The following is a 20,759-nucleotide window of genomic DNA, read 5'->3' as shown; positions in this document are numbered from 1 at the left end:
AGAAATACAATGTATTTTCATTGATTTGTATTGTCACTGATTACTCCTTCATGTTATATAGTGTTCTGTATAGTAAAGGACATTCTATGTTGGCATGCAAAGCCAAGTCTTAAGGAACAGATTCTGCACCCCAGGCTCCCTCGGTTTGTTTATAAGTTAAGTTCTTGCTTTTTAGAAAATGAGCTTTTTGACAATAGCCTTGAAAATATTTACCATTATTAATTGATCACTAGAATGGAATATTTGGCAGAAGTATAGAATTTTTTTCACTGTTTTCCCCCAGGACTACTGTTTTTTCATAGTCTTGTTCAGAGATTGGATCCTCTAGGCTGAGGAAAATGAGAGCATTTTGTCATTTGATTATTGGAAATAACTCAGTTTAATTTACAACAGAATATTGTAAACTCATTCCATCCTGGTAGGTAGAGAATATGTGCAAGTGTGTAGCCAGACCATCACTAGCATCTTTATTGGTTTTTTACTGCACAAATGGTCACTTAAAAGAGTACCACAAAGTGGAAAACAACTGCTGAGTATTATTCCTTGGCATTTTTTTTTCCATGTTCAATTTTTCACTCATTCTGAATTACTACATCCTCTGAAAAAGGAGAAACTAAATTCCACTTCTAAGATGGGGCACTGAGAATAAATGAATGACTGCCTCTCACCCAGTTTCTATTACATATATTTGGGATGATGCATATCTCTGTAGACTTCCACAGGACTTGCTGGATATCCATGTGTATAGAGGTGTGTTTGTGATAGAGATTAAGTTCTTATGGTTGTGTTAAGTAACAAAAAAGCATATGTAGGGCAATGCGCACTCAAAATGAGTTAGGAGGTAAAGCAAGCATCTTTTCTATGTTTGATTAGCAATTCATAAAGTTGTTACTTCATTTTGCCAGGATACTGCAAAACTAGTCCTTCATTAGCACTAAAAATTTTAAACTGAGAATAAACTGTGATAGATTTATTGCATATCTGTGCTGCTTACTATTTTCTAGATAGCGCCTTATCCCTGTTAGTTCAGCTTCTGCAGAATGTAGTTTTTTGAGACTTAAGCTGATCAATACCTACTCGAGGTCTTCAAAGCCTCTTTGGATTTGCACTTGATATCAGTAGAACAGGGACAAAAAAATGCTTAAATACAACAGTGATATAGATGAATTCATACAGAAAAGAAATCAGAGAGATCCATCTGAAACTCTGTGCTGCCTGGATTTGAGTTGCTGTAGGTATTCACAATTGTTGAAGGCAGAAATTCAGTTTAAAACCAAACATAGTTGATTTATAGAGGGATCATATTTCTGAGGTACAAGAACTGGGAGGCAATTGCTTGTATTCAGGATTCGTAGAGTATGATGTTGGTGGAGTTCATAATCCTCAGTAAAAGAGGGCCTTACAACTATGAGAAAGAAATAGTGGATTCTTATTCAACCCTCTTCATACGTTTGCTTACCCTTTCCCTTGTGTTTTTCCTTTCTCCCACTATTCTATTTCTCCCATTTTCCTTATACATTAAAGATTTGCCTATTTACAAATATTTTTGTGAGTTAACAGAAAATGAAAGGTCTGTGAAAAGCTCCATTATTTTCCCCAAACATAACAAATCTCAGTGTAAGAAGCAACTGAGAGAGAAAACTGTAAATATTTGAATGAGAAATTTTAAAAGGAAATGTAATTTCCAAATCAGCTACATTATGACTCAGGAAAAATTGCACCAAGGCAAGGTATAAGTAAATATACCCAACTGTTATTACCTCAAGCTTACAAAGACATTCCAACCTTCCTTCAGACTTCCCTACTGGCATTCTTCAGTACTTATTTCCCCTTGCCTGCATTTTTACTAGATTTTGCAGATTTCCATTCTGCTCTCTAGCCCTCTCACTGCTTTCTCTTTAACAGCTGCTGTTATTCCATAGAACGGTAACTCTGTTGTGCTGTCAGCAGCCAAGCAAAGTCTTCCCTGCCTCCTGCAGTAGAAAATGCGAGAGTCCTTGTACAAAATTTCCTCCATGCTTCTTGCATTTACTTGCCATAGCATCAAACAGTTAAGCAGGCGTTCCACTCCTGGTGGAAATAAGAGTATGTAGTTACACAGAAGTAGCAGTTTTTGAAAGATTATCAGAATTTGTAATATGTTTTTCTTTCAGTGAAGCATATTAAAAGAAAACAATAGCATATTGGTCCCAAAGTGCTTTTGAACTTACTCTACCCTCTATTCTTTGTCCTGTTCCTAGGAGCAAGTGTGGCAAACAGCAGATTTCATCCTTTTATCATCTGGTTCTCTGAGCCTCAGAACCAAACTGATCACCACAGCTGCAATAAATAAAGTGTCTATTCAATAAGTTATGATGCCAAATATTATTCAGCATTCTTCTGTCCAGGCAGAGTCTGATGGAGAACAGCACACCTCACTTATTGCCTTTTTCCTTGCAATTTAAATTGCTGAGTAATCAGTGAATGCCAGATATGGGAAAGCAGAATGTGAATAATGCCTATTTGCTTGGTTTTCCTTAAACTTAGTATTCAAAACAAAAATACCTATAGCACTATGGATTTCATTAATTATGAAGCACAGGTAATGTGTTAACAATATCAGTCTTGAAGCCTGTAAGAAATGTAATGTTATGTAGCTACCTGTTCTGTCATAATGCATGATTTCTAATATCTTTTTGATTCATGTCCAGACAATGCAGCATTTGATTTGATATCCATCTCATGGAATATATAGCACATTCTCTTACAGAAACCTAAATAGTTCAGTTCTAATATTTGGGAATAAACTGTACTTTTCTCTGACTTAATAGTTCAGCCGTTTTGACTATCATTCAAGGAGGAAAATGATGGTGTGAATCATTTGGTTAAAATTGTTGCAGTCCAAAAGTATTTGCTTTAAATGCATTCTTTCTGAATTTTTTTGGGGGAAAAAAAAAAGGTTCTGTTGTGGTTTTTTTTTCTTTTCTCTTCTCTTTGTTTTCTTTTTCTAGGCTGAGGTTCAGCTATGCTATCTGGAAGCACAAAGAGATGCTGTTGAACAGATGTCCTTAAAGCTGTACAGTGAGCAGTACAACAGTAGTAGCAAGCGAAAGGAAGAGTTTGCTGATATGTCAAAAGTTCACACAGTGGGAAGTAATGGGTAGGGAACTATTCTTTTTGTTGTTTTATTCTCACTGATCTGTACTTTTTTTTACATGATATACTTTTTCTTACTTCTAGTTATCCAGGATGTTTCTTCCTAGGCCATGAGGCAGGGAAAACTCTATGTATCTAATTTTTTTTCATATATGAATGCAAAAAATAATGGGTTCTGGATGCTTCATCAAAAGCATGGTTTGTTCATACGATTACCTAGTATTATTTAATAGCAATCTATTATTTTGAATTTAAAAAATGTAATGTGTCTTTTTTCTTCAGGCTTTTCTCCTCCAGTGGCTTCATATCTTTTTATTTCTTAGCTTCTTCCAAGGAAGCATCTTTCTAATGTATTAATACCTCCGCAAAACAATTCTCTAGAATCATTATTCTGCTAGTGACTAGGAAATATGAATGTGAAGCCAAATTCTCTTACAGTTCACCAGTTCAAACATCCCAGTTTTCTGCTTCTAGAAAGCTTTAGTGTTAATCGTTTTCCCTTGACTTGGTTTTCTCTGTTTTTTAATAAATCTTAACATACATACCTCCCCTTCCCATATATATTAAATATGTATGTGTACATATAAAAGCAGCTTTTCATAATAGTTTGAGCAAAGAATCTTGGACAAATTAATGACTCAACTATGCTAAATGAAATCTTGCTGCCCCTCTATTTTTCACAACCAAGAAAACTTGTAGTTCTCGTTTAAGACTTTTTCTTGATGGTCTTTTGAAAACCCTATCTTCCAACTGCTAACTCCCCTAACTGAACATAAGAACATACCTGTGAGTTCATAATAGTTTGGGGCTAAAGTAGTTCAAAGGAGACGGCTAGTGCTCATTTTTTGGGTACACCTTTATACTGATAGGAATTTTCTTGTAACCAGTAAATACAGTACAACTTATGCCTGCAGTTTCCTGTGTAAGGAAAGTCATTGACCAAGGTGTTCATGAGTTCCTTATCTCCAAAACTTCCTTTATCCAATCATTAACTCAATGTTGAGGTCTTGGAAACACAGTTTTATTAAATTACTGACTGTGAAGATAAATGAGCCTTGTAAACATCCCCTCTTATTATACAAAAAGATGACTGTTTTAGAAAAGTTGATGTGGGCTAATTATGTAGGATTACTGAGATCTTGATTACATATGCAGAAATCTGTCAGCTTCTCAAACATGCCAGTGCAGCTAATGCCAACCATAAAAATAATTTGTTCAGAATTGGTGTGTATATGTATATATAAATGTGCACTGGGGGCTACATGTTAAAAACAGCTTCTAATTTTGCAGCCACAATTGAATGCAAGCAAGACTTATGGTTGGAATTTGTGTGGGACATACGACAGTAAGACATCAAGAGACATTTGATTTTATTGAGGATAGGGGATATATAGCGTAAGCTTCATGGAAAAATCCAGTCTGTGACTCTACACACCATATGTGATAAGCAAATAAGCTTTAAATGCACTTGTCTGTGCTCGTAATTACGTGCTTATTACTGGGAATGGTAATCTGCTAGTATTCCCTACCTTTTCAGTGCTGTGGCCACCGTTCTGGGCCCTTACAGCCATCTCATGTTGAGTCTTAGAGGCTCAACAGTGGCTAAAGGGGCCAAAAGATTGGAGGAAGACAAATGCAATACCATGTATTCAACCATTGTAGAAACGAGGGTGGGCTGAATTCAGATGGAAAATTTCCAGTTGAACCAGTCTGAGGTATTGTATTGAACACAATAGAAATGCCTTTCAGCTAGTTGAAAATACAGTTGATACAACATTTCCCTACTGCAGAAAAACCATGGACACAAAAACTGTGGACAGATATTCCATAGTAGGATGACCTAGCCAGAGACTGACATCTTTACAAAGAGTGGGCCATTTAGGAAAATTAGGGTATCTATCCAATAGCTATTGTGGAGATTTGACCTAAGAGAAAGAGTGTTTACAGGGAGAACAAAAGTTATTATAGATGGAGAATTCTTTGTTTAGTGGGGAGAAAGATTTGGGAAGTGGTTTTGTGTAGGAAATAACTAAACTGAGACAGGTAACGTAGTGTCTGAAGAATAGGGTGATGCTAGCAGGTGTGTAAAGAACAGATTTCCTGCAGAACGGCTATCTAGTTACATCAGTGATAGAGGGGGTTAGCATGTATTTGCAGGAAATGGAAATGGCTAAAGTGACAATGAAGAGAACTGAATTAATATCCACTGCAGGAGAACACCAGCTAGCCAGGCAGCAAGAGGTAACCAAGAGTAGTTGAGAGCAGCTGCAAAATGTTATAGCAAATCTGGCTGGAAATATTGCACCCCCCTCAAAACCGGGGAGGAGTTTAAACAAGTACTGTTTGGAGATATGGATATGATATTTACAGCACCACTGCTCAACATTAAGATCCTGGGATTCTGTCATCACCTAGTATTGGGCCATCATGGATGAGGATTTGAGATAAATGCATTAGAGGGGTCTTCAAGTATGCACAGAATATAATGCAATTTTAAAGCTGTTAAGGTCAGAATTCTTATATCCTTCTAATAAAGAAATGTGAAAGGAGTTCCAAAAATTGATAACCCAGAAACATGGAAGAACTTTTTTCTGGCTGAATTATTTTAGTAGGCATACCAGAATGTTTACAGTACTCTTAAATACCATCTGAGTTATACCATCAAAGAAATAATACAAACTGGAAGTGTGTGTTAAACATAGGGAAAAGGCTGATGGAAATAGCTTCACATTCCTTTTTATTTATTAATGCCACAGACGAACTGGTTTTCTCATGAGAAAGGTGCTCATGAATTTTCATTCAAAATAATAAATTGATGTCCACATTTTAAGAAATATGTTTAGGGTTCAAGGGATTAGACATGCAATTCTGCATATCTGATTCCCTGTTTACCAAGATAAAATATACTTCTTAATGTCATTTTAGTTATTATGCAGCTAATGGTTTTAGCTTATTAACCAACAAACCTGTATTAAGGAAGCTGTAGTTACTTGCCCTTTAACTAATATTATAGCATTCTTGTTGGCAATGTTTGGGTACTTTTAATGGAGGAATATTTATTTGTAATAAACCAATGACCTAATTTATTCCTTTTTTAGCGATTGATGGCTTTGGATAATCAACCAAAATTAAATCTTATCTATAGTTCTTGCATCTGTAAAACACATTAGTATTTCAGAAGTTATATATTCCCTAATTCTGCCTGTGGCCATATGAAAAAAAAAAAAAATAAAAATCTGCTAAACCCAGAAAATGTAGATTCTGAATAAATAAAAAAATATTCAATATACCATGGAAATACTGACAGGTACATTTTAATCTTAACCTGTCACTGATCCTGCAATTTCTGGATTTTCTGAATGTCTTTTTAGCAGCTTAGTAACTTACATCCTTTTCCAAATAGTAATTTAATAGTAGATCTATCCATTTAGATGTGAAGCATTAAAAAAAACCCCAAACCCTACTTTTTTTTTAATATCAGAGTTATTTTAGAGCTATTAAAAATACTGCAATCAAATTTTAAAAAACAGATAATCCTTTGTAGGCTGACTTCACTATCTTCAGGCTCATAGAAATAATTGCCATAGACAGTTTGCTTAAAAATGCTCCTGAACAACTTTATTTTACAGCAGAAACCTGAAAGAGAATAGGCACAGTATGTAAACTATCGGGGAGGGGGAAGTCCCCGTTACGTCTTGCATACCTTCCTGAGCTTTTTCCAGTGAATCTTGTTTCTCTCACTCTTCATTTTGGGTGGAAATAAAATATAGAATAGATAGAAATCAAAATGTTCAGCTGTTTCCTAGTGCTTATATAGGTTTTACAAAGGTCAGGGAAAAGTGCTTTTGTGTGTCTTTAAAGGATCAGTTCATTCTATTACATGAATAAATGGACCAATTTGGACTGTAATTAAGAAGTGGTTCTATAGACACAAAGCAGATGTTTGGATCCATCACATCTTCTGCCTGTTATAGTAAAATCCCAGTCCACATCCTGGTGCTGTTCCCAAAGGCATCCCATCCCATCCTGGTAGCAGGAGGTCATGAACATTGGTTGTAGGCTTTGTTTCCCATCATCTTCATATCTTAATTTAGATTTTTCACTGGTACAAACTATCCAAGTACAACTGAATCTGTACTGATCTATATGAGATGAAATCTAGCCTTGTATATGATAAAACATATATTTTAATAACTATCAGTTTTATGACTTTGGATAATATTTGGATAAGATGGAAGGGGAAAAAAGGAGCAATAGATACTTAAGATGCAGTATGGTTATACCACTTTCCAAAGAAGGGATAAAGATTCAGTATCACTGCAAATGTACCATTCAAAAGAGAGTTTAGTTTTAGATTCAAAATGATATCTGAGTCAAATACCTCCTGAAACAAGAGAAAAGCCCTGAACGCCAAATGAAATTATTATGTTTCAACAATAGTAACTTGCCCTTTTATGCTTGCTCTTCCTTATAATAGCATTATGCTTACTTTCTCAGGGCAGCGGGCAATTTTAAGTAAGTGCATCTCATAAATTATTGAGTAAAAGTATACTAAGTGCAGTGGATTAAACTAGAGAGTTACTTCAGAAGCAGGAATAAACACTTGTGCATTATACAAGACTTCCTTTGTTGTCAACTCATTGAAAATAATACCACAGAAGGCAAATGCTTTCTTCTCTTTTGCTTTCTTGCAGAAAGACTGTTCTACTTGTCACAACTTTATCTATAAGCTTTCAAAATTACCATGCATATGGTACTCCAGTTAATAACAAATGAAATGTGATAGCATTAATAACATTAAAAACATATTTAGTTTATTGTTTCTCTGCTGAAACACTGCTAATTTTTTTAATGAGGTTGCTAAAAAACTTGTTAATAATTGGAGAAATTAGCTTTAGTGAAACATGCACTATTGTTTGATCAATATGGGAGGTTTTTGATACCACTGGCAAGGCTTTTGTTAGTTTCAATTTTGCAAGTTTGAAGATCCCTTTTCAAGGAGTATCTTTCTGAGGAATGTGCAGTTTTTCAGCATGTACCTTCTGTCTTGTATCACAGTGTTTTAGCAGAATCTATGCTTTACTTATTCACTAGGCTTTCAATAGAGAATCACATTAATCCTTTTAAGCTCCTTATTCTAATGATTTATTTTGTTGAAAACCGTAGTGATCCTCTTTGAATTTTAATGATTGCGGGCTATTCAAGGATTCATTGTTTTGACTTCCTGTCCTTACCTTTGTTTCTTACATGTCTGTAGGGAACACCTGTCTAATACTGTATCTGGCCTTAGTTCTCACTGGCTTACCATATTCACTCAAGCCTATCTTAAGGCGTTAAGTTGAAATGCTAGCTACTCATCCATGAAAATAAATGTAGGATATTTACAGAGATAGGCAGATAGACAGCAGAGGGATGGCTGAATGGATTGAGTCATTTTTTGAAGAAAATAATATTTTTATATGAATTATATCAAGATGATTGTTGCAAAGTTTGCTCAATATAAAGTCAGCACTTAAAACATTAAGCAACAGCATCTATGGGGGATTTCTATTTCAAAATTTTTGAAGCAAATGCAGTATGCCAACACTTGTCAGGATTTGGCATCAGCCACTGAATTTAGGTCATGGCACTAGCTTAAATTGGATTTCAGTTTTCATTTTGATCCACTCTCTATAAATACAGAATGTCTCTTTAGAAATATAACTAGGAACATCATGAGTTTTCAAGAATATATTATTCTAATACAGGATTTTAACAACTACACAGTATTTATGCATAATACATTTTGTTCCTTATCTACAGCCTTTTGGACTTTGATTCAGAATACCAGGAGCTCTGGGATTGGCTGATTGACATGGAATCCATCGTGATGGACAGCCATGACCTGATGATGTCAGAGGAGCAGCAGCAGCATCTTTACAAGGTTAGCGCTACCGTTACTGCCTTTACCTAGCTATAGAAGATCTGATTAGCTTGACAAGTCTTTCTCTCACAGGATATCGCTGCGTTCATTGTATATATCATGGTGTCTATTAGAATTCCCTTCCCTGTCCCCAACCTCATTTCCATCCCCTGTGCGCTGACAGGCTGCACCGACATCATAATTGCAAGAAAGTTCCCTTTATCACATTCTATTTGGTGTAATTCTATAGAAGGACAAAGATTTGTCTTCAAAATGAATAGAAATAAATGAAACTGCATTAATAAATAGACTGAAACAAAATGAAGGAAAAAAATGCAATAGTAGCATTTAACAAAATGTGTTTTGATTGGAGCTTTCAGCTGGATTTTTATCCACCTTTCAGACCTCATCTGGGAAGAAAGAAATTTGCCTTGATTTTAGTTTGCTGCTGCCAGCATACAGGACTCTTCCAATTTAATTTTTATTAGTTATACATAACGCAGACATTGTCATGTTAAGTCATCACGCTTGTGATTTCAGCAAAATGATTTTGAACTTGCATATTGATTATAGGATCTTCATCTAACATATACCTCTCTACACACACACACATGGTTTCTCTTATTTGTCATAGCAGCCTTAGCCCAGAAGCTTTATCGCTTCTTTTAGATAGACAGTACTTTTAAGAAGTTCCCAAAATGTATGATTTGATCCTAAAATTGTTTCAGAGTTCACTGTGAGTCTGAGAAGCTGTAGTCTGTGGGTCTGAGGGGTGGTGGGGGAAAGAAAGGAGGGGCTTTTGACAGAAATATCAGGCTGCAGTAAATCTTCCTCATTTAGGCAATTTTTATTGGAGTAATTCTGACAGTTGTCATCCTTGAATTGCTTTGAGCATATGGCATATTTCAAAGAGCAGATTGTGAATCATAAAAAATAAAATTAATAACTAACCACAGAACCAGCAACAGTATAATGACAAGAAACAACTACCCTCTAGCTTTCTTTTTTATTTCTTATCAAATAAATGGTACATTCAAGGTCAAATAGAAGTTGTTTTCTTCTATGATTGCATGAGTTGATAATTTCTTAAATATAATTTATTTTTTCTTGCTTTGGCATCCTAATTTCTTGAAAGTCTTCTTGCATTCAATTCTTCCTAATTTTAGGCCTTTTATTTAAAATACCTAGTGAGAAAGGGTTGTCGCATGAGTTAAAATATGTCTATAAATGGAAATATGGTTCAGATGCAAAGTGGTTTAGGCTGCAAGTAAGTTTAATTCAGTGACCTCCATTTCTTGCTTTCACTATAATTTCTTTTTTTTTCCTAATGTCTTTTTCCTAACATTCTAAATACTTAATCAGACTTAATTACACATTAATTGGCTAGGCTCAGAAATAAACAATGTCAGAAATGGGTAAGAAGTTTCTTGCAAGTCTAAGATAGTGTTTTGGTAGTGCCTATCCATATAAGACCAGCTTGTACCTTGCCTAATCTAACCACTATTTAGTCCTATACCGAAAAAATTAATAAACAGAAATTTTAAGGAAACAATCCATCCCTCAATATGAAAAGAAACAAAGTTGAAGCAGTCAGCCTAAGTATTTTAGGTACTATTTAGGCTACTTCCCTTTCCGCTATCCAAATGTAACCATTAAGAATAATTACAGATGGTAACGTTGGGATAATAATGCACAGTGAGAAGAATAAAAGAGGGCAATAATTTAAGAATTGGTTTGCGGTAGAGTATGGTGGCAAAATAAAAAATACTATATATTCAAAATGGGAGGTAATAGTTTCTTAATATTAAGAAATTCTTTATTATAATAGGTACGACACTTCCAAAAGCAGAAAGTTTGTGCCGGGGAGAGTAGTTGAGTCTGTAGTCTGTGCAGCACAGACATACCAGGACTGCTTCCAAGCACAGGCAGCTTATTCGTTCTGCAGCTTCTGCAGAGAGGTCATCTGCTAATTAATAGAGCCCCTAAATCAAAAGTACCTATCTGGTCACTGCAAAACTACTTGAAGGGTAGAAACAGACTGCATGCCCTCCCACGGTGAATATTCTCTCCATATACCTTTCTAGTGAAAGCAGCAAGCAAATTGTTAAGTTTTGGAGGAAAGACTTAACTAGGAATGTGGAGGTTGGTTAAGAGATGACTGAGGAGTGTTTGTAAAGCAGGAGGAGTATTTGCAGGTAATGTAAAAAGCTTCAGTGCATAGCATTAAGATCTATTAGCCTTTAAAGTAAAACAAACAAAACAACAACAAAACCACAAAAAACATCACTACCAAAAAAACCCCCAACGAATAAAAAACAAACACAAAAACAAAAACCACAAAAACAAAAAACAAACCTCCCGAAGAAGTGTTGTTGAAAGCCCCATAATTTCAGACATTTAAAAGCAGACAAAAGAAAGCATTAGCAAATGTAATTGGAGGAACAATTGTGCAGTAGCAAAGGAGAGATCAGATAAATCACCAAGGTTTGTGTCATCCTCAATTTCAGAAACTTGCTTAAGGATGTATCATGCCCTCAAAAACAGTATTTGTAGTTTTATGAAACTAGCCTAGTAAACCTCTCTTCTAATCAATAGTGACACCTTTTTTATTTGGAGGCTCTAATTCAGAGCCGTGGATGGTCTAGTGCTCACAGCTAAGGGGCAGGAGCACTGCCTACGCTTCACAGTGAATACAGCCATTCTGGTCTGTAGTGGGAGAAATCTTTAAAGAAAAATTCAGGCAGCTATTCTCAGAATTCCTCAGTGATGTGGGGTGTTATGAAAACACAGGTCCTGCTTTAGTTATTCTTTATCAGTTACAGCTTCAAATGTGAACCTGCTAATTGCACTCTGCATTTTGGTGGATTCTCCTAAACCCACAGATCCCTCTTCTCGGTTATTGAGCTGACAAGTAATTGCACCTCTGAGTCAGCTCAGCAAGGCGCCTCTGCCAGGGAACCTGCTGTGGTATCACTATTACCAGCAGTAATCATTGCCCCTAAGGAGTCTATGAATGGGAAGGAGCAATGATAAAACAGGTAAATCGGAAGGGAAAAGCATACATTAAAGCAGCATAACATAATATATAAGTGCTAAAATTGCATATGGGAAAATAAAATATATTTTCATGGTTAGACTATTTTCCCAGTACGCTATTTTCAGATTTAATATAGATTTAAGTCAACTCTCAACTTAATTTTGCTTTGCAATATTCCAGGAGCTTCATAGGTTTTCTATTAGGATACTTATTATCTCTCTTTAACTAGGTTTTATTTTGCCCTTAATTTAGTAGGAGGAGCACCACCATATTTTTTTTAATATCTGAATATATATATATGAATTTCTCTAGATATCGTAGATTTCAATGCAAAGATTTACAAAAAGAGAAAACTATTCTTCCTTGCTATGCTACCCTATAGCCCTAAATGATTTCGGCTTTACAGTCTTAAACTAGCTAATGATTTAGAAAATCAACTAGTGTTTGATAAAATGGCGGTCACAGAATGAATTGCTGAAAGTTTATTTCGCCTCTAGTGCTTTATCTATTAACTAAGAAAAAAAATAGAAGGAGCATTTACGTGATTTTGGACTCCGGCTTTTTTGTACTGCTGTAATAGCTCAGTTTAATGCCAAATGTATCCTATTTATTTCATTTTAATCTACTGCATGTGAGCCTGATCTCATAAGCTGTAAGTACACAGAACTTGCATTGACTTCAGCTGTATTCATATGCTGTTACTGGAGGATCAAACCCAAAGAATTTAAACTCTGCTAATTAGCCCTTTAGTGGGAACTTGAGTAATTCTGTACCTTGAATGTTCAAAAATGAAGCAAATCAGTATTTACTAGAACTGTGGAGATTAGAAATGAGTCTACTAGGCAGAAAAGTTAATGATAATTCTTTCAATTTTTCTCAGAATATTAATTGCAAAACTTAATTGTGTTAGATTAAATCCCCATTTAAATAAGTACAGTATGATTGTTAAAATTGTTAGCATGTTCAGAATAAAATTAACTAAACATTTTTAAATATAAAATAAATTACATTTTTCTGTCTGAATACAAGTAATGTATGATGGGTTTAATACAAACTGCGTAAGCTGTGAGTCTTTCCCTGGTAAGTCTTCAGCAACAAAGGTCACGATAGATGGAAAAAGACCCTTATGTAGTAGTGCAAAGATTTTGAAAACAAATCAGTTGACACAGCTTTTGAACAGGTTAACTGCTGAACTGTTTCATCACTTTATTAAATAACATGAGAGTGCACAGCAAAAGCTAAGGACACCTTTCAAAAAAAGTTGAGGGGGAAAAAAAAAAAAATCTCCCAGCAGTTTTTGTTTCCCTACAGGAAGCTATCCCTCCTCGGAAGGTGCAGTTAATTTTCTCCTCTGGGTGTGCTGCTGCTCCATTGCGCCTTTCTCCTGGCTCAGTGTGCTGTGGCCCTGAGTGGATCAAACAAACCGTGGTGAAAGTTTCCCTCATTTGCATCACTTCTAGACAGCCCTGTCGTACTCTTTGCTGACAGGAAATCACTGTCTTTGTCACCTTTCTTCAGTGATCTCCTTTTGGCAGAGATTGGCCATGTGACCAGGATTAATCACAACAACAGTCCTGGCTCAGAACTCAATGACATGTTTTCCTCAGCACTTCAATAATGGTGTAGAGGAGTCAGTAGGAAATGACTACATTAATTTCAGAGTGAAAAGATAATTAACACTTAAGGACTTGGTGCTATAACCTATGGAGCTATTATTCAAATTAAAACTAATTTATTGAAAACTTGTGGGAAAAAAAAAAAAGGAAAAAAAACCCAAAACAACCAACATTGTCCTTTAATGCAACTTAAAAGATTCTTACAAGAGTCCCTGAGTTTAAAAAGAAGCACAAACTACATTTAATGTGATAATACAAATACATAAAAACTTACACATTTGAAACTGGAGGCTAAAGTATGTAAAGTGCTTACTTAGATGATATGAATAGGATACTAGCAAACAAAAGCAGCAGTGTGCTCCTAGAATGCTGTGCTTCAAGGAGTTTCCTTGGCAACAGAAATGCAGTTCCAAAAGTAGACAGAACTTTCCTCAGAAAACATACTATTAATAACAACCTTCCGGAACAACTTGGAACAATTTGACTACTTGGCAATAAAATGCCAAGCGTTCTGCAAATTAATCTAACACATAACAGTTATATGTTTCTCTTGCCCGTAATTCTCCTGAACTGGGGGACTGAGTTCTCTGCTGTTAGAGGATACAAATGTGCAAAGTGGTTCCAAATGCTGCACAAACAGAGAGAGGGCTCAAATAGCAGCAGCCTATAAGGATCAATTAATGTCCTTCGTATCATTTTAACTTGTAAAACAGATTAGTTTAATTGGATTACTTCGTTCCATTTAAAACGAGTTCTGTGTACCTACTGAAGCCACATTGTAGTTCAGTCTTTATTTCAAGCAGATTTTCCATATAAAGAAAACTTATTTAAAGATTAACAGCCTGTAGAGTGATGTATTTGGACAATATGCTTAGGGGATTGGTTATAAACTAGAAAACATGAAGAATTTTGCTCCTACACTGCATATTCTGCATGATACAGGATAGCTTCTGTCTGTCTGGTAATCTGTCGATGCCTGCATAGAGCTGCTAGAATAGTCACTGGGAGAAGATGGTGATTGTCACTTTGGAGGAAGCTCTCAGCACACTACAGGATTGAGCCCCTTGTAGGTAGTAACTACAAATACGCTATGCATGCAGTATTTTTAGATATGTCATCATTTCTATATGAGCCAAGAGAATAAACTAATTTCAGATTCGCCTTGCTAATAGGAATCATTAGAATTCTACTAAAGGCCATAAGTTTACCAGACAGGAAAGGTAGACTGTGCTACTACCTTGACTTTTCCTGAATTCTCAGATCTAAAGGTTAAAAGTAATCAATATCTCATTGTGCAGTCTGATAATAAGTAATAACCATGATGTTAAAATATAAATGGCTGCAGATAGCACTTGGGTGTGTTGACCCATTTGGAAAGGCTTTTTAATTGCAACCAGAATAGTCATTATAGTCTGCTAATAAACTTTTAGGCTACCTTGCAAAAATCACATTTTTGAAATATTACTTTAATGCTATTAGCAAATTATGTCCCAAATTGTGTCCTAAAGTCAAAGCTTTTATTTTATCTGACACATGTAACACTTAAAAAAACAAAACAAACAAAAAATTTCTGATAAATAATACCAGTGGCGATATTAATTACCAATAGTAAATTACAGCACTCTACATACATGGTTTGATACATGCCTCAATGGAAGTTATTCTTTATCTTTGACATTGTAGTATGTTTTTGACTGTCATAGATAGTAAAATGATTGAGTGAAGTTTTGCACAAAACTCTGACATCAGTTACTGTTCTTTGCAAAGTTCAGTAATTTCCATGTGCTAGGCTGGGTTGGTTTTTTTTTCCCAACAGATTAATCATAGAATCATAAAATCATAGCATCAACTAGGTTGGAAAAGATCTTTAAGATCATCAAGTTGAACCATTACCCCAGGACTGCCAAGTCAACCACTAAACCATATCACTGCGGGCCTCATCTACATAATTTTTCAACACTTCCAGGAACGGTGATTCCACCACTTCCCTGGGCAGCCTGTTCCAATGCCTGATCACCCTCTCTGTGAAGAAATTTTTCCTAATATCCAGTCTAAACCTCCCCTGATGTAACTCGAGGCCATTACCTTTTGTCCTATCGCTTGTTACTTGGGAGAAGAGACCGACCTCCACCTCTCTCCATCCTCCTTTCAGGTAGCTGTAGAGAGCGATAAGGTCCCCCCTGAGCCTTCTCTTCTCCAGACTAAACATCCCCACTTCCCTTAGCCATTCCTCATAAGACTTGTGCTCCAGACCGTTCACCAGCTTCATTGCCCTTCTCTGGACCCGCTCCAGCACCTCAATATCTTTCTTGTAGTGAGGGGTACAGAACTGAATACAACATTCAAGGTGTGGCCTCACCAGTGCCAAGTACAGGGGCATGATTGCTTTTCTGGCCCTGCTGGCTGTTCTATTTCTGATACAGGCCAGGCTGCTGTTGGCCTCCTTGGCTGCCTGGGCACAAGCTGGCTCATGGTCAGCAGCCATCAGTCAGCACCCACAGGTCCCTTTCTGCTGAGCAGCTTTCCAGCCACTCTTCCCCAAGCTTGTAGTGTTGCACGGGGTTGTTGTGGCTCAAATGTAGGACCCAGCACTGTGCCTTGTTGAACCTCATACCACTGGCCACAGCCCATCAATCCAGCCTGTCCAGATCCCTCTGCAGACCCTTCCTATCCTTCAGCAGATCAGCACTCCCACCAAACTTGGTTTCGTCTGCAAATTTACTGAGTGCACTCAATCCCCTCATCCAGATCATCAATGACGATATTAACACTGGCCCTAACACCTGAGAGACACCAGAGACACCACTAGTGACTGGTCGCCTGTCCTGGGTTCAACTGTAACAGTTATTTTTCTCATTTCTAGTAGCTGGTGCAGTGTTGCATTTCGGTTTAGTCTGAGAACAATGCTGATAACACACCAGTGTTTTGGTTGTTGCTAAGTAATGCTTACCCTGATCAAGGACTTTTCAGTCTCTCATGCTCCGCCAGTGAGGAGGGGCAGAAGAAGCCGGGAGGAAGCAGAGACAGGACACCTGACCCAAACTAACCAAAGGGGTATTTCCTACTGCAGCACGTCATGCCCAGTATATAAACTGGGGGGAGTCACCCAGAACAGTAGATCACTGCTCAGGTTGGGCTGGGTATCGGTTGGCGGGTAGTGAGCAATTGTATTGTGCACCATTTGTGTTTACTGGGGTCTTTTTTCCTTCCCTTTTTAGTTTTATTTTCTCCCCCCTTGTTATTTCCCTTATCATTATTATTATTGGTGGTAGTAGTAGTTTTAGATTATACTTTAGTTACTGGTCTGTTCTTATCTCAACCCATGGCGTTTACATTCTTTCGATTCTCCTCCCCATCCCATCAGGAGTGGGAGGGAAGAAGGGGAGGAGTGAGCGAGCGGCTGCGTTCTGAATTACCAGCTGGGCTTAAACCATGACATCACCAACTAGATGTGATACCATTAAGATACTGTCAAGAACCGCTATGACTTTCCACACTGGGAAACCCAATTGTTTTGTATGAGACGTCTTAAAAATGCCTAATACTCCAAGCAGCAGTAAAAATCTGACTGCTATCAGAACATCAACTAAATAAGTTCAGGACCTGACACAGCAAAGTTTCCTAGTCTCTTATTGCAGGGAGTGATGAAATTGATTAACTTTCTCTACACAGAGTGTTTTCGCTTCAGTTGCACTAGAGAACAGAGTGAAAAGTCCTTAGTGACACATCCTGTAACAACCAGCTCATTTTTTCAGTGGCCCATATGTTGAATTTCCTTCTTACTTCTGGCAAATTTTGTATTTTAAAAAGCAGAAGAGAAAGTCATCGTTGGTGAAAAGTTTTACTTGGAGCACAGAAATGTTAAGTTTTGATGTCTTTGTATAATTACAACCGAAAGACACTGATTACCAAGTCTACAGAATTACAGTCTAGAGAATGGATTAAAAAAGAATATTTTTACATCTTCTTGGTTGATTCCATAATATATTTCAGATGTAAACATGCATTTTTAAAGGCAGTGTTGTAATTTCTATGGAGCAGACTTCCTGTATTTCCACAAGAAGCAGCTTCGTGCATTTCACAGAAGTAAGTGGGTTTCTCCCATTTCTTCCCAGCATGACATTGAAGATGAACTTCACATTGTAGCAAAGCAGTATTTACTGAGTTTGTAGCAAAAGCCAGCACAGCTTTTTGGAGATTAAAGTAGTGTGTCTAGAATGAAAGAAGCATTCGGCTTCAAACAAAAGTAGATGTGTACCACATAGCTGTCATCACCATTCCTTACTACAGCTGCAAAACGTGGACAATTTACAGTCATCACGTCAAGCATCTTAGTCAACTCCACATGCTCTGTCTTTGTGCTCTTGCTGGTATAAAATGGTGGGATAAGGTCCCAAGCAGTGAGGCCTTAAAGCGTTGTCAAATATTCAGCACTGAAGCAATAATAGTCTGGCATGCTCAGCTGTGGTGGTTTGAGTGCATGTGTCCAGCAGGAAATTACCCAAAGCCATTTTCTGTTCATCAAGCATTTTTAGCTTTTAAAAAATGGAAATGGCACCTTAATTCACCTCAAAGGATGATGAAAATGACAGTCTTCATTGTTTTCTATATGCTAGGGCTGCTTAGTGTCCAAACAAGGTAGAAGGGGCACAAGTTTAATTTCAGATATAGTAAATTATTCACATTCTGTGAAATACAAGTAAGAATAGCCAAAGCATAGCAGCACTTTAACTTAATCATTGGACCAAGAGTCCCTAAGAAAAGGTGTTATACTTGTGCTGTTATGCGTGCAGTCAAACACCAGGGACATCAATACCGGTGCTGCAATGTTCTTCAGTACTCTGAATGGAGTAAAGAGGCCATATGATGCTCAAAAACTTGGGCATATTCTGGTTTACATTGTTCTTAGCACAACCTTTCAAAATTTATCCTTTGGTCTAAAAGAGTTGAAGTTATCTGTATTTTCTTGTTTCCTGACACCCTGGATCACGTGCAGACCACATGTAAGCAGTGCAGAGGCTTGGACCTGCCCACTGTGAGGCTAGTATTTAATGTATTATGGCAGATTTTATAAAAAGTTCATATGAATCAGCTGACTAAAAGCTTCTCATGAAGTGATTTGTGAATTTGCACTCAAAATTCACTTATAAAGTCTCATATGCAGTAATGGCAAATAAGGGATATCAGCCCTTTATAAAAATGAAGAAGTTCAAAGAAGCCAGGACTGGTTTCTCTTTATCACACTGCATCTCAGAATCTTTAGTCTAATATTTCACAGCCTTTGTTCTGGGTTGTGAAACCATGTCCTACCTTTAAGATCTTATACAATGACTACGTAACATGAAAGTGGCTCCATCAGGTCAGAGAATAGTGTGTTCTGTGCAGTTCTCCAGATATTTTAATTCCATGAGGTTGTCCAGTAATTCTGAGCCCACATCATAGAATCATAGAATACCAGGTTGGAAGGCACCTCAAGGATAATCTGGTCCAACTTTTCTAGGCAAGCATGGCTTAGACTAGATATAGTCTAGACATAACCTTACAGAAGCCATAACATTCTGCCTCAGAATCCCATAGGTTTAGCCCAATGCTGTGACAAACCATCCTCTGTGCAAGTGTCTGCACATGTGCTGCTCTAAAGCTTCCTGCCACTGGTCTCACCAAATAATATATTGATAGAAGATAAAGTTAGGAGTGTTAATAACACAGTGACAACATAGTTATGAAGTTGTGTCTGGACATGTTCATCTTGATTTTTAGCAGCTTGGTGGATTGGGCTGGTTTAGAGGGATGCAGACAAAAAAATTGCTAGCAAAAATATGTGGGGCAATAGCAACCTTATTCCTAAATTTTGTTGCCAATTTTTAGTTAACTTTACAATTTCTTCAGCTCATACTCCAGGAGAAAATATATTTTTTCTGAACACATAGGAATTATGTGCTTTATACCTGATATTTTACTTCATAAATATAATACAGGAAATGCTATTTTGCTTCCCAATTATTCCTCATCAGTATACCTCATAAATAATCAATACTATAATGTTTCTTTTAAAAAAAAAAAAGCAAAAAACAAATGACCACAGAAAACCTTTTTAGCAGGTTTTCTATATGAAACCCAAATTCACTAAATCTCAATAAACTTGCAGTGACAATACATTCAATGCATACCCATTTAAATAATAAAAAATAAGTTGCACTGTCATATACCAGTTTATCATTTCCTGAATCTGTATTTGTATGTGTATTTTATTTGTATTTTTATTTTTATAAATATATACTATATTTTTATATTGAAAATACGTAACATATCAATATAAAATATTTTTAATAGATATTTGTAAACTTGTCATTAATAAAGGTTAGGTGATGTTTTTACATTGTTCATATGTATTTTTGGTACATTGTACCAAAAATAACTGCACCATATGTGTGATATTCTCCTTCTAACAAGGTAAAATAAGTGATCACTATAATTTCATTCATAGTTGTTGCAGCTGTGGTTGTATCAGGTCCAATGGGATCCTAGGGTAGGCTCCAGCCAACTCCTGTGGCCAGTGAGAAACGCCTGTGGTTGTTCTTAGCTTCTTGTGGGTGCTGATATTTTAGCATTGCCAAAAACATGGCTGCTGTAGAATTTCAGTGATCATGAACTATAAATGTTGAAGTTGGCTCTGTGGAGAGATGCTTTTGAGGGAAGACAGCAGTTCTACCTTTCACATCCTGTTATTGCAGAACAACAAGTGCTGTTACAGATATGCAGAACATACTCCATTTACGGCACTGAGCAGACCAGCAGCACATTGTCACAGGCTGCAGGGAAGGCTATGGTGAAGATGTAGTTTCTCCAGTGATACGCTGGGGAAGGGGTCATCTGTGAAGGCTGATTTAGACTACTCGAGGAGGTTCCTTTAACGGGTGATTCAGAGCAGGAGCTTAAATTAAGCACTCTGAAATAGTTTCAGAAGAAACCTTTTCTCTGTTACTTTTCCCACCACTGATTGTATAAAGAGGTTATGAAGATCAGCCTCACTCAGCGTTACCTCTCACTGACTCAGTTATCATGAAAA

The 20,759-nt window shown here is 36.7% G+C and overlaps 1 protein-coding gene and 1 long non-coding RNA gene across 9 annotated transcripts in view; one reads left to right on the top strand and one right to left on the bottom strand.

Moving 5' to 3' along the window:
* AKAP6 (A-kinase anchoring protein 6) overlaps nucleotides 1-20,759 on the top strand; it is a 273,850-nt gene that overhangs the window by 182,008 nt on the left and 71,083 nt on the right. For all 8 annotated transcript variants that reach the window (XM_030482075.1, XM_030482071.1, XM_030482072.1 and 5 more), the window contains 2 exons: nucleotides 2,991-3,139; nucleotides 8,938-9,058. In XM_030482075.1, coding sequence (XP_030337935.1) covers nucleotides 2,991-3,139; nucleotides 8,938-9,058 — 270 coding nt within the window. The remainder of the gene's footprint in view (nucleotides 1-2,990; nucleotides 3,140-8,937; nucleotides 9,059-20,759) is intronic.
* Nucleotides 73-19,199, bottom strand: LOC115606329. Its single transcript, XR_003990883.1, has 3 exons — nucleotides 19,126-19,199; nucleotides 17,430-17,432; nucleotides 73-84 (listed from the first exon to the last, which is right to left on the bottom strand). It is a non-coding gene; the product is annotated as an uncharacterized LOC115606329 (long non-coding RNA).

This window comes from Strigops habroptila, chromosome 4, assembly GCF_004027225.2.
Source record: "Strigops habroptila isolate Jane chromosome 4, bStrHab1.2.pri, whole genome shotgun sequence".
Lineage (NCBI taxonomy): Eukaryota > Metazoa > Chordata > Aves > Psittaciformes > Psittacidae > Strigops > Strigops habroptila.
Note: the sequence above shows the minus strand (reverse complement) of the source record. Positions and strands in the feature narration are given on the sequence as shown.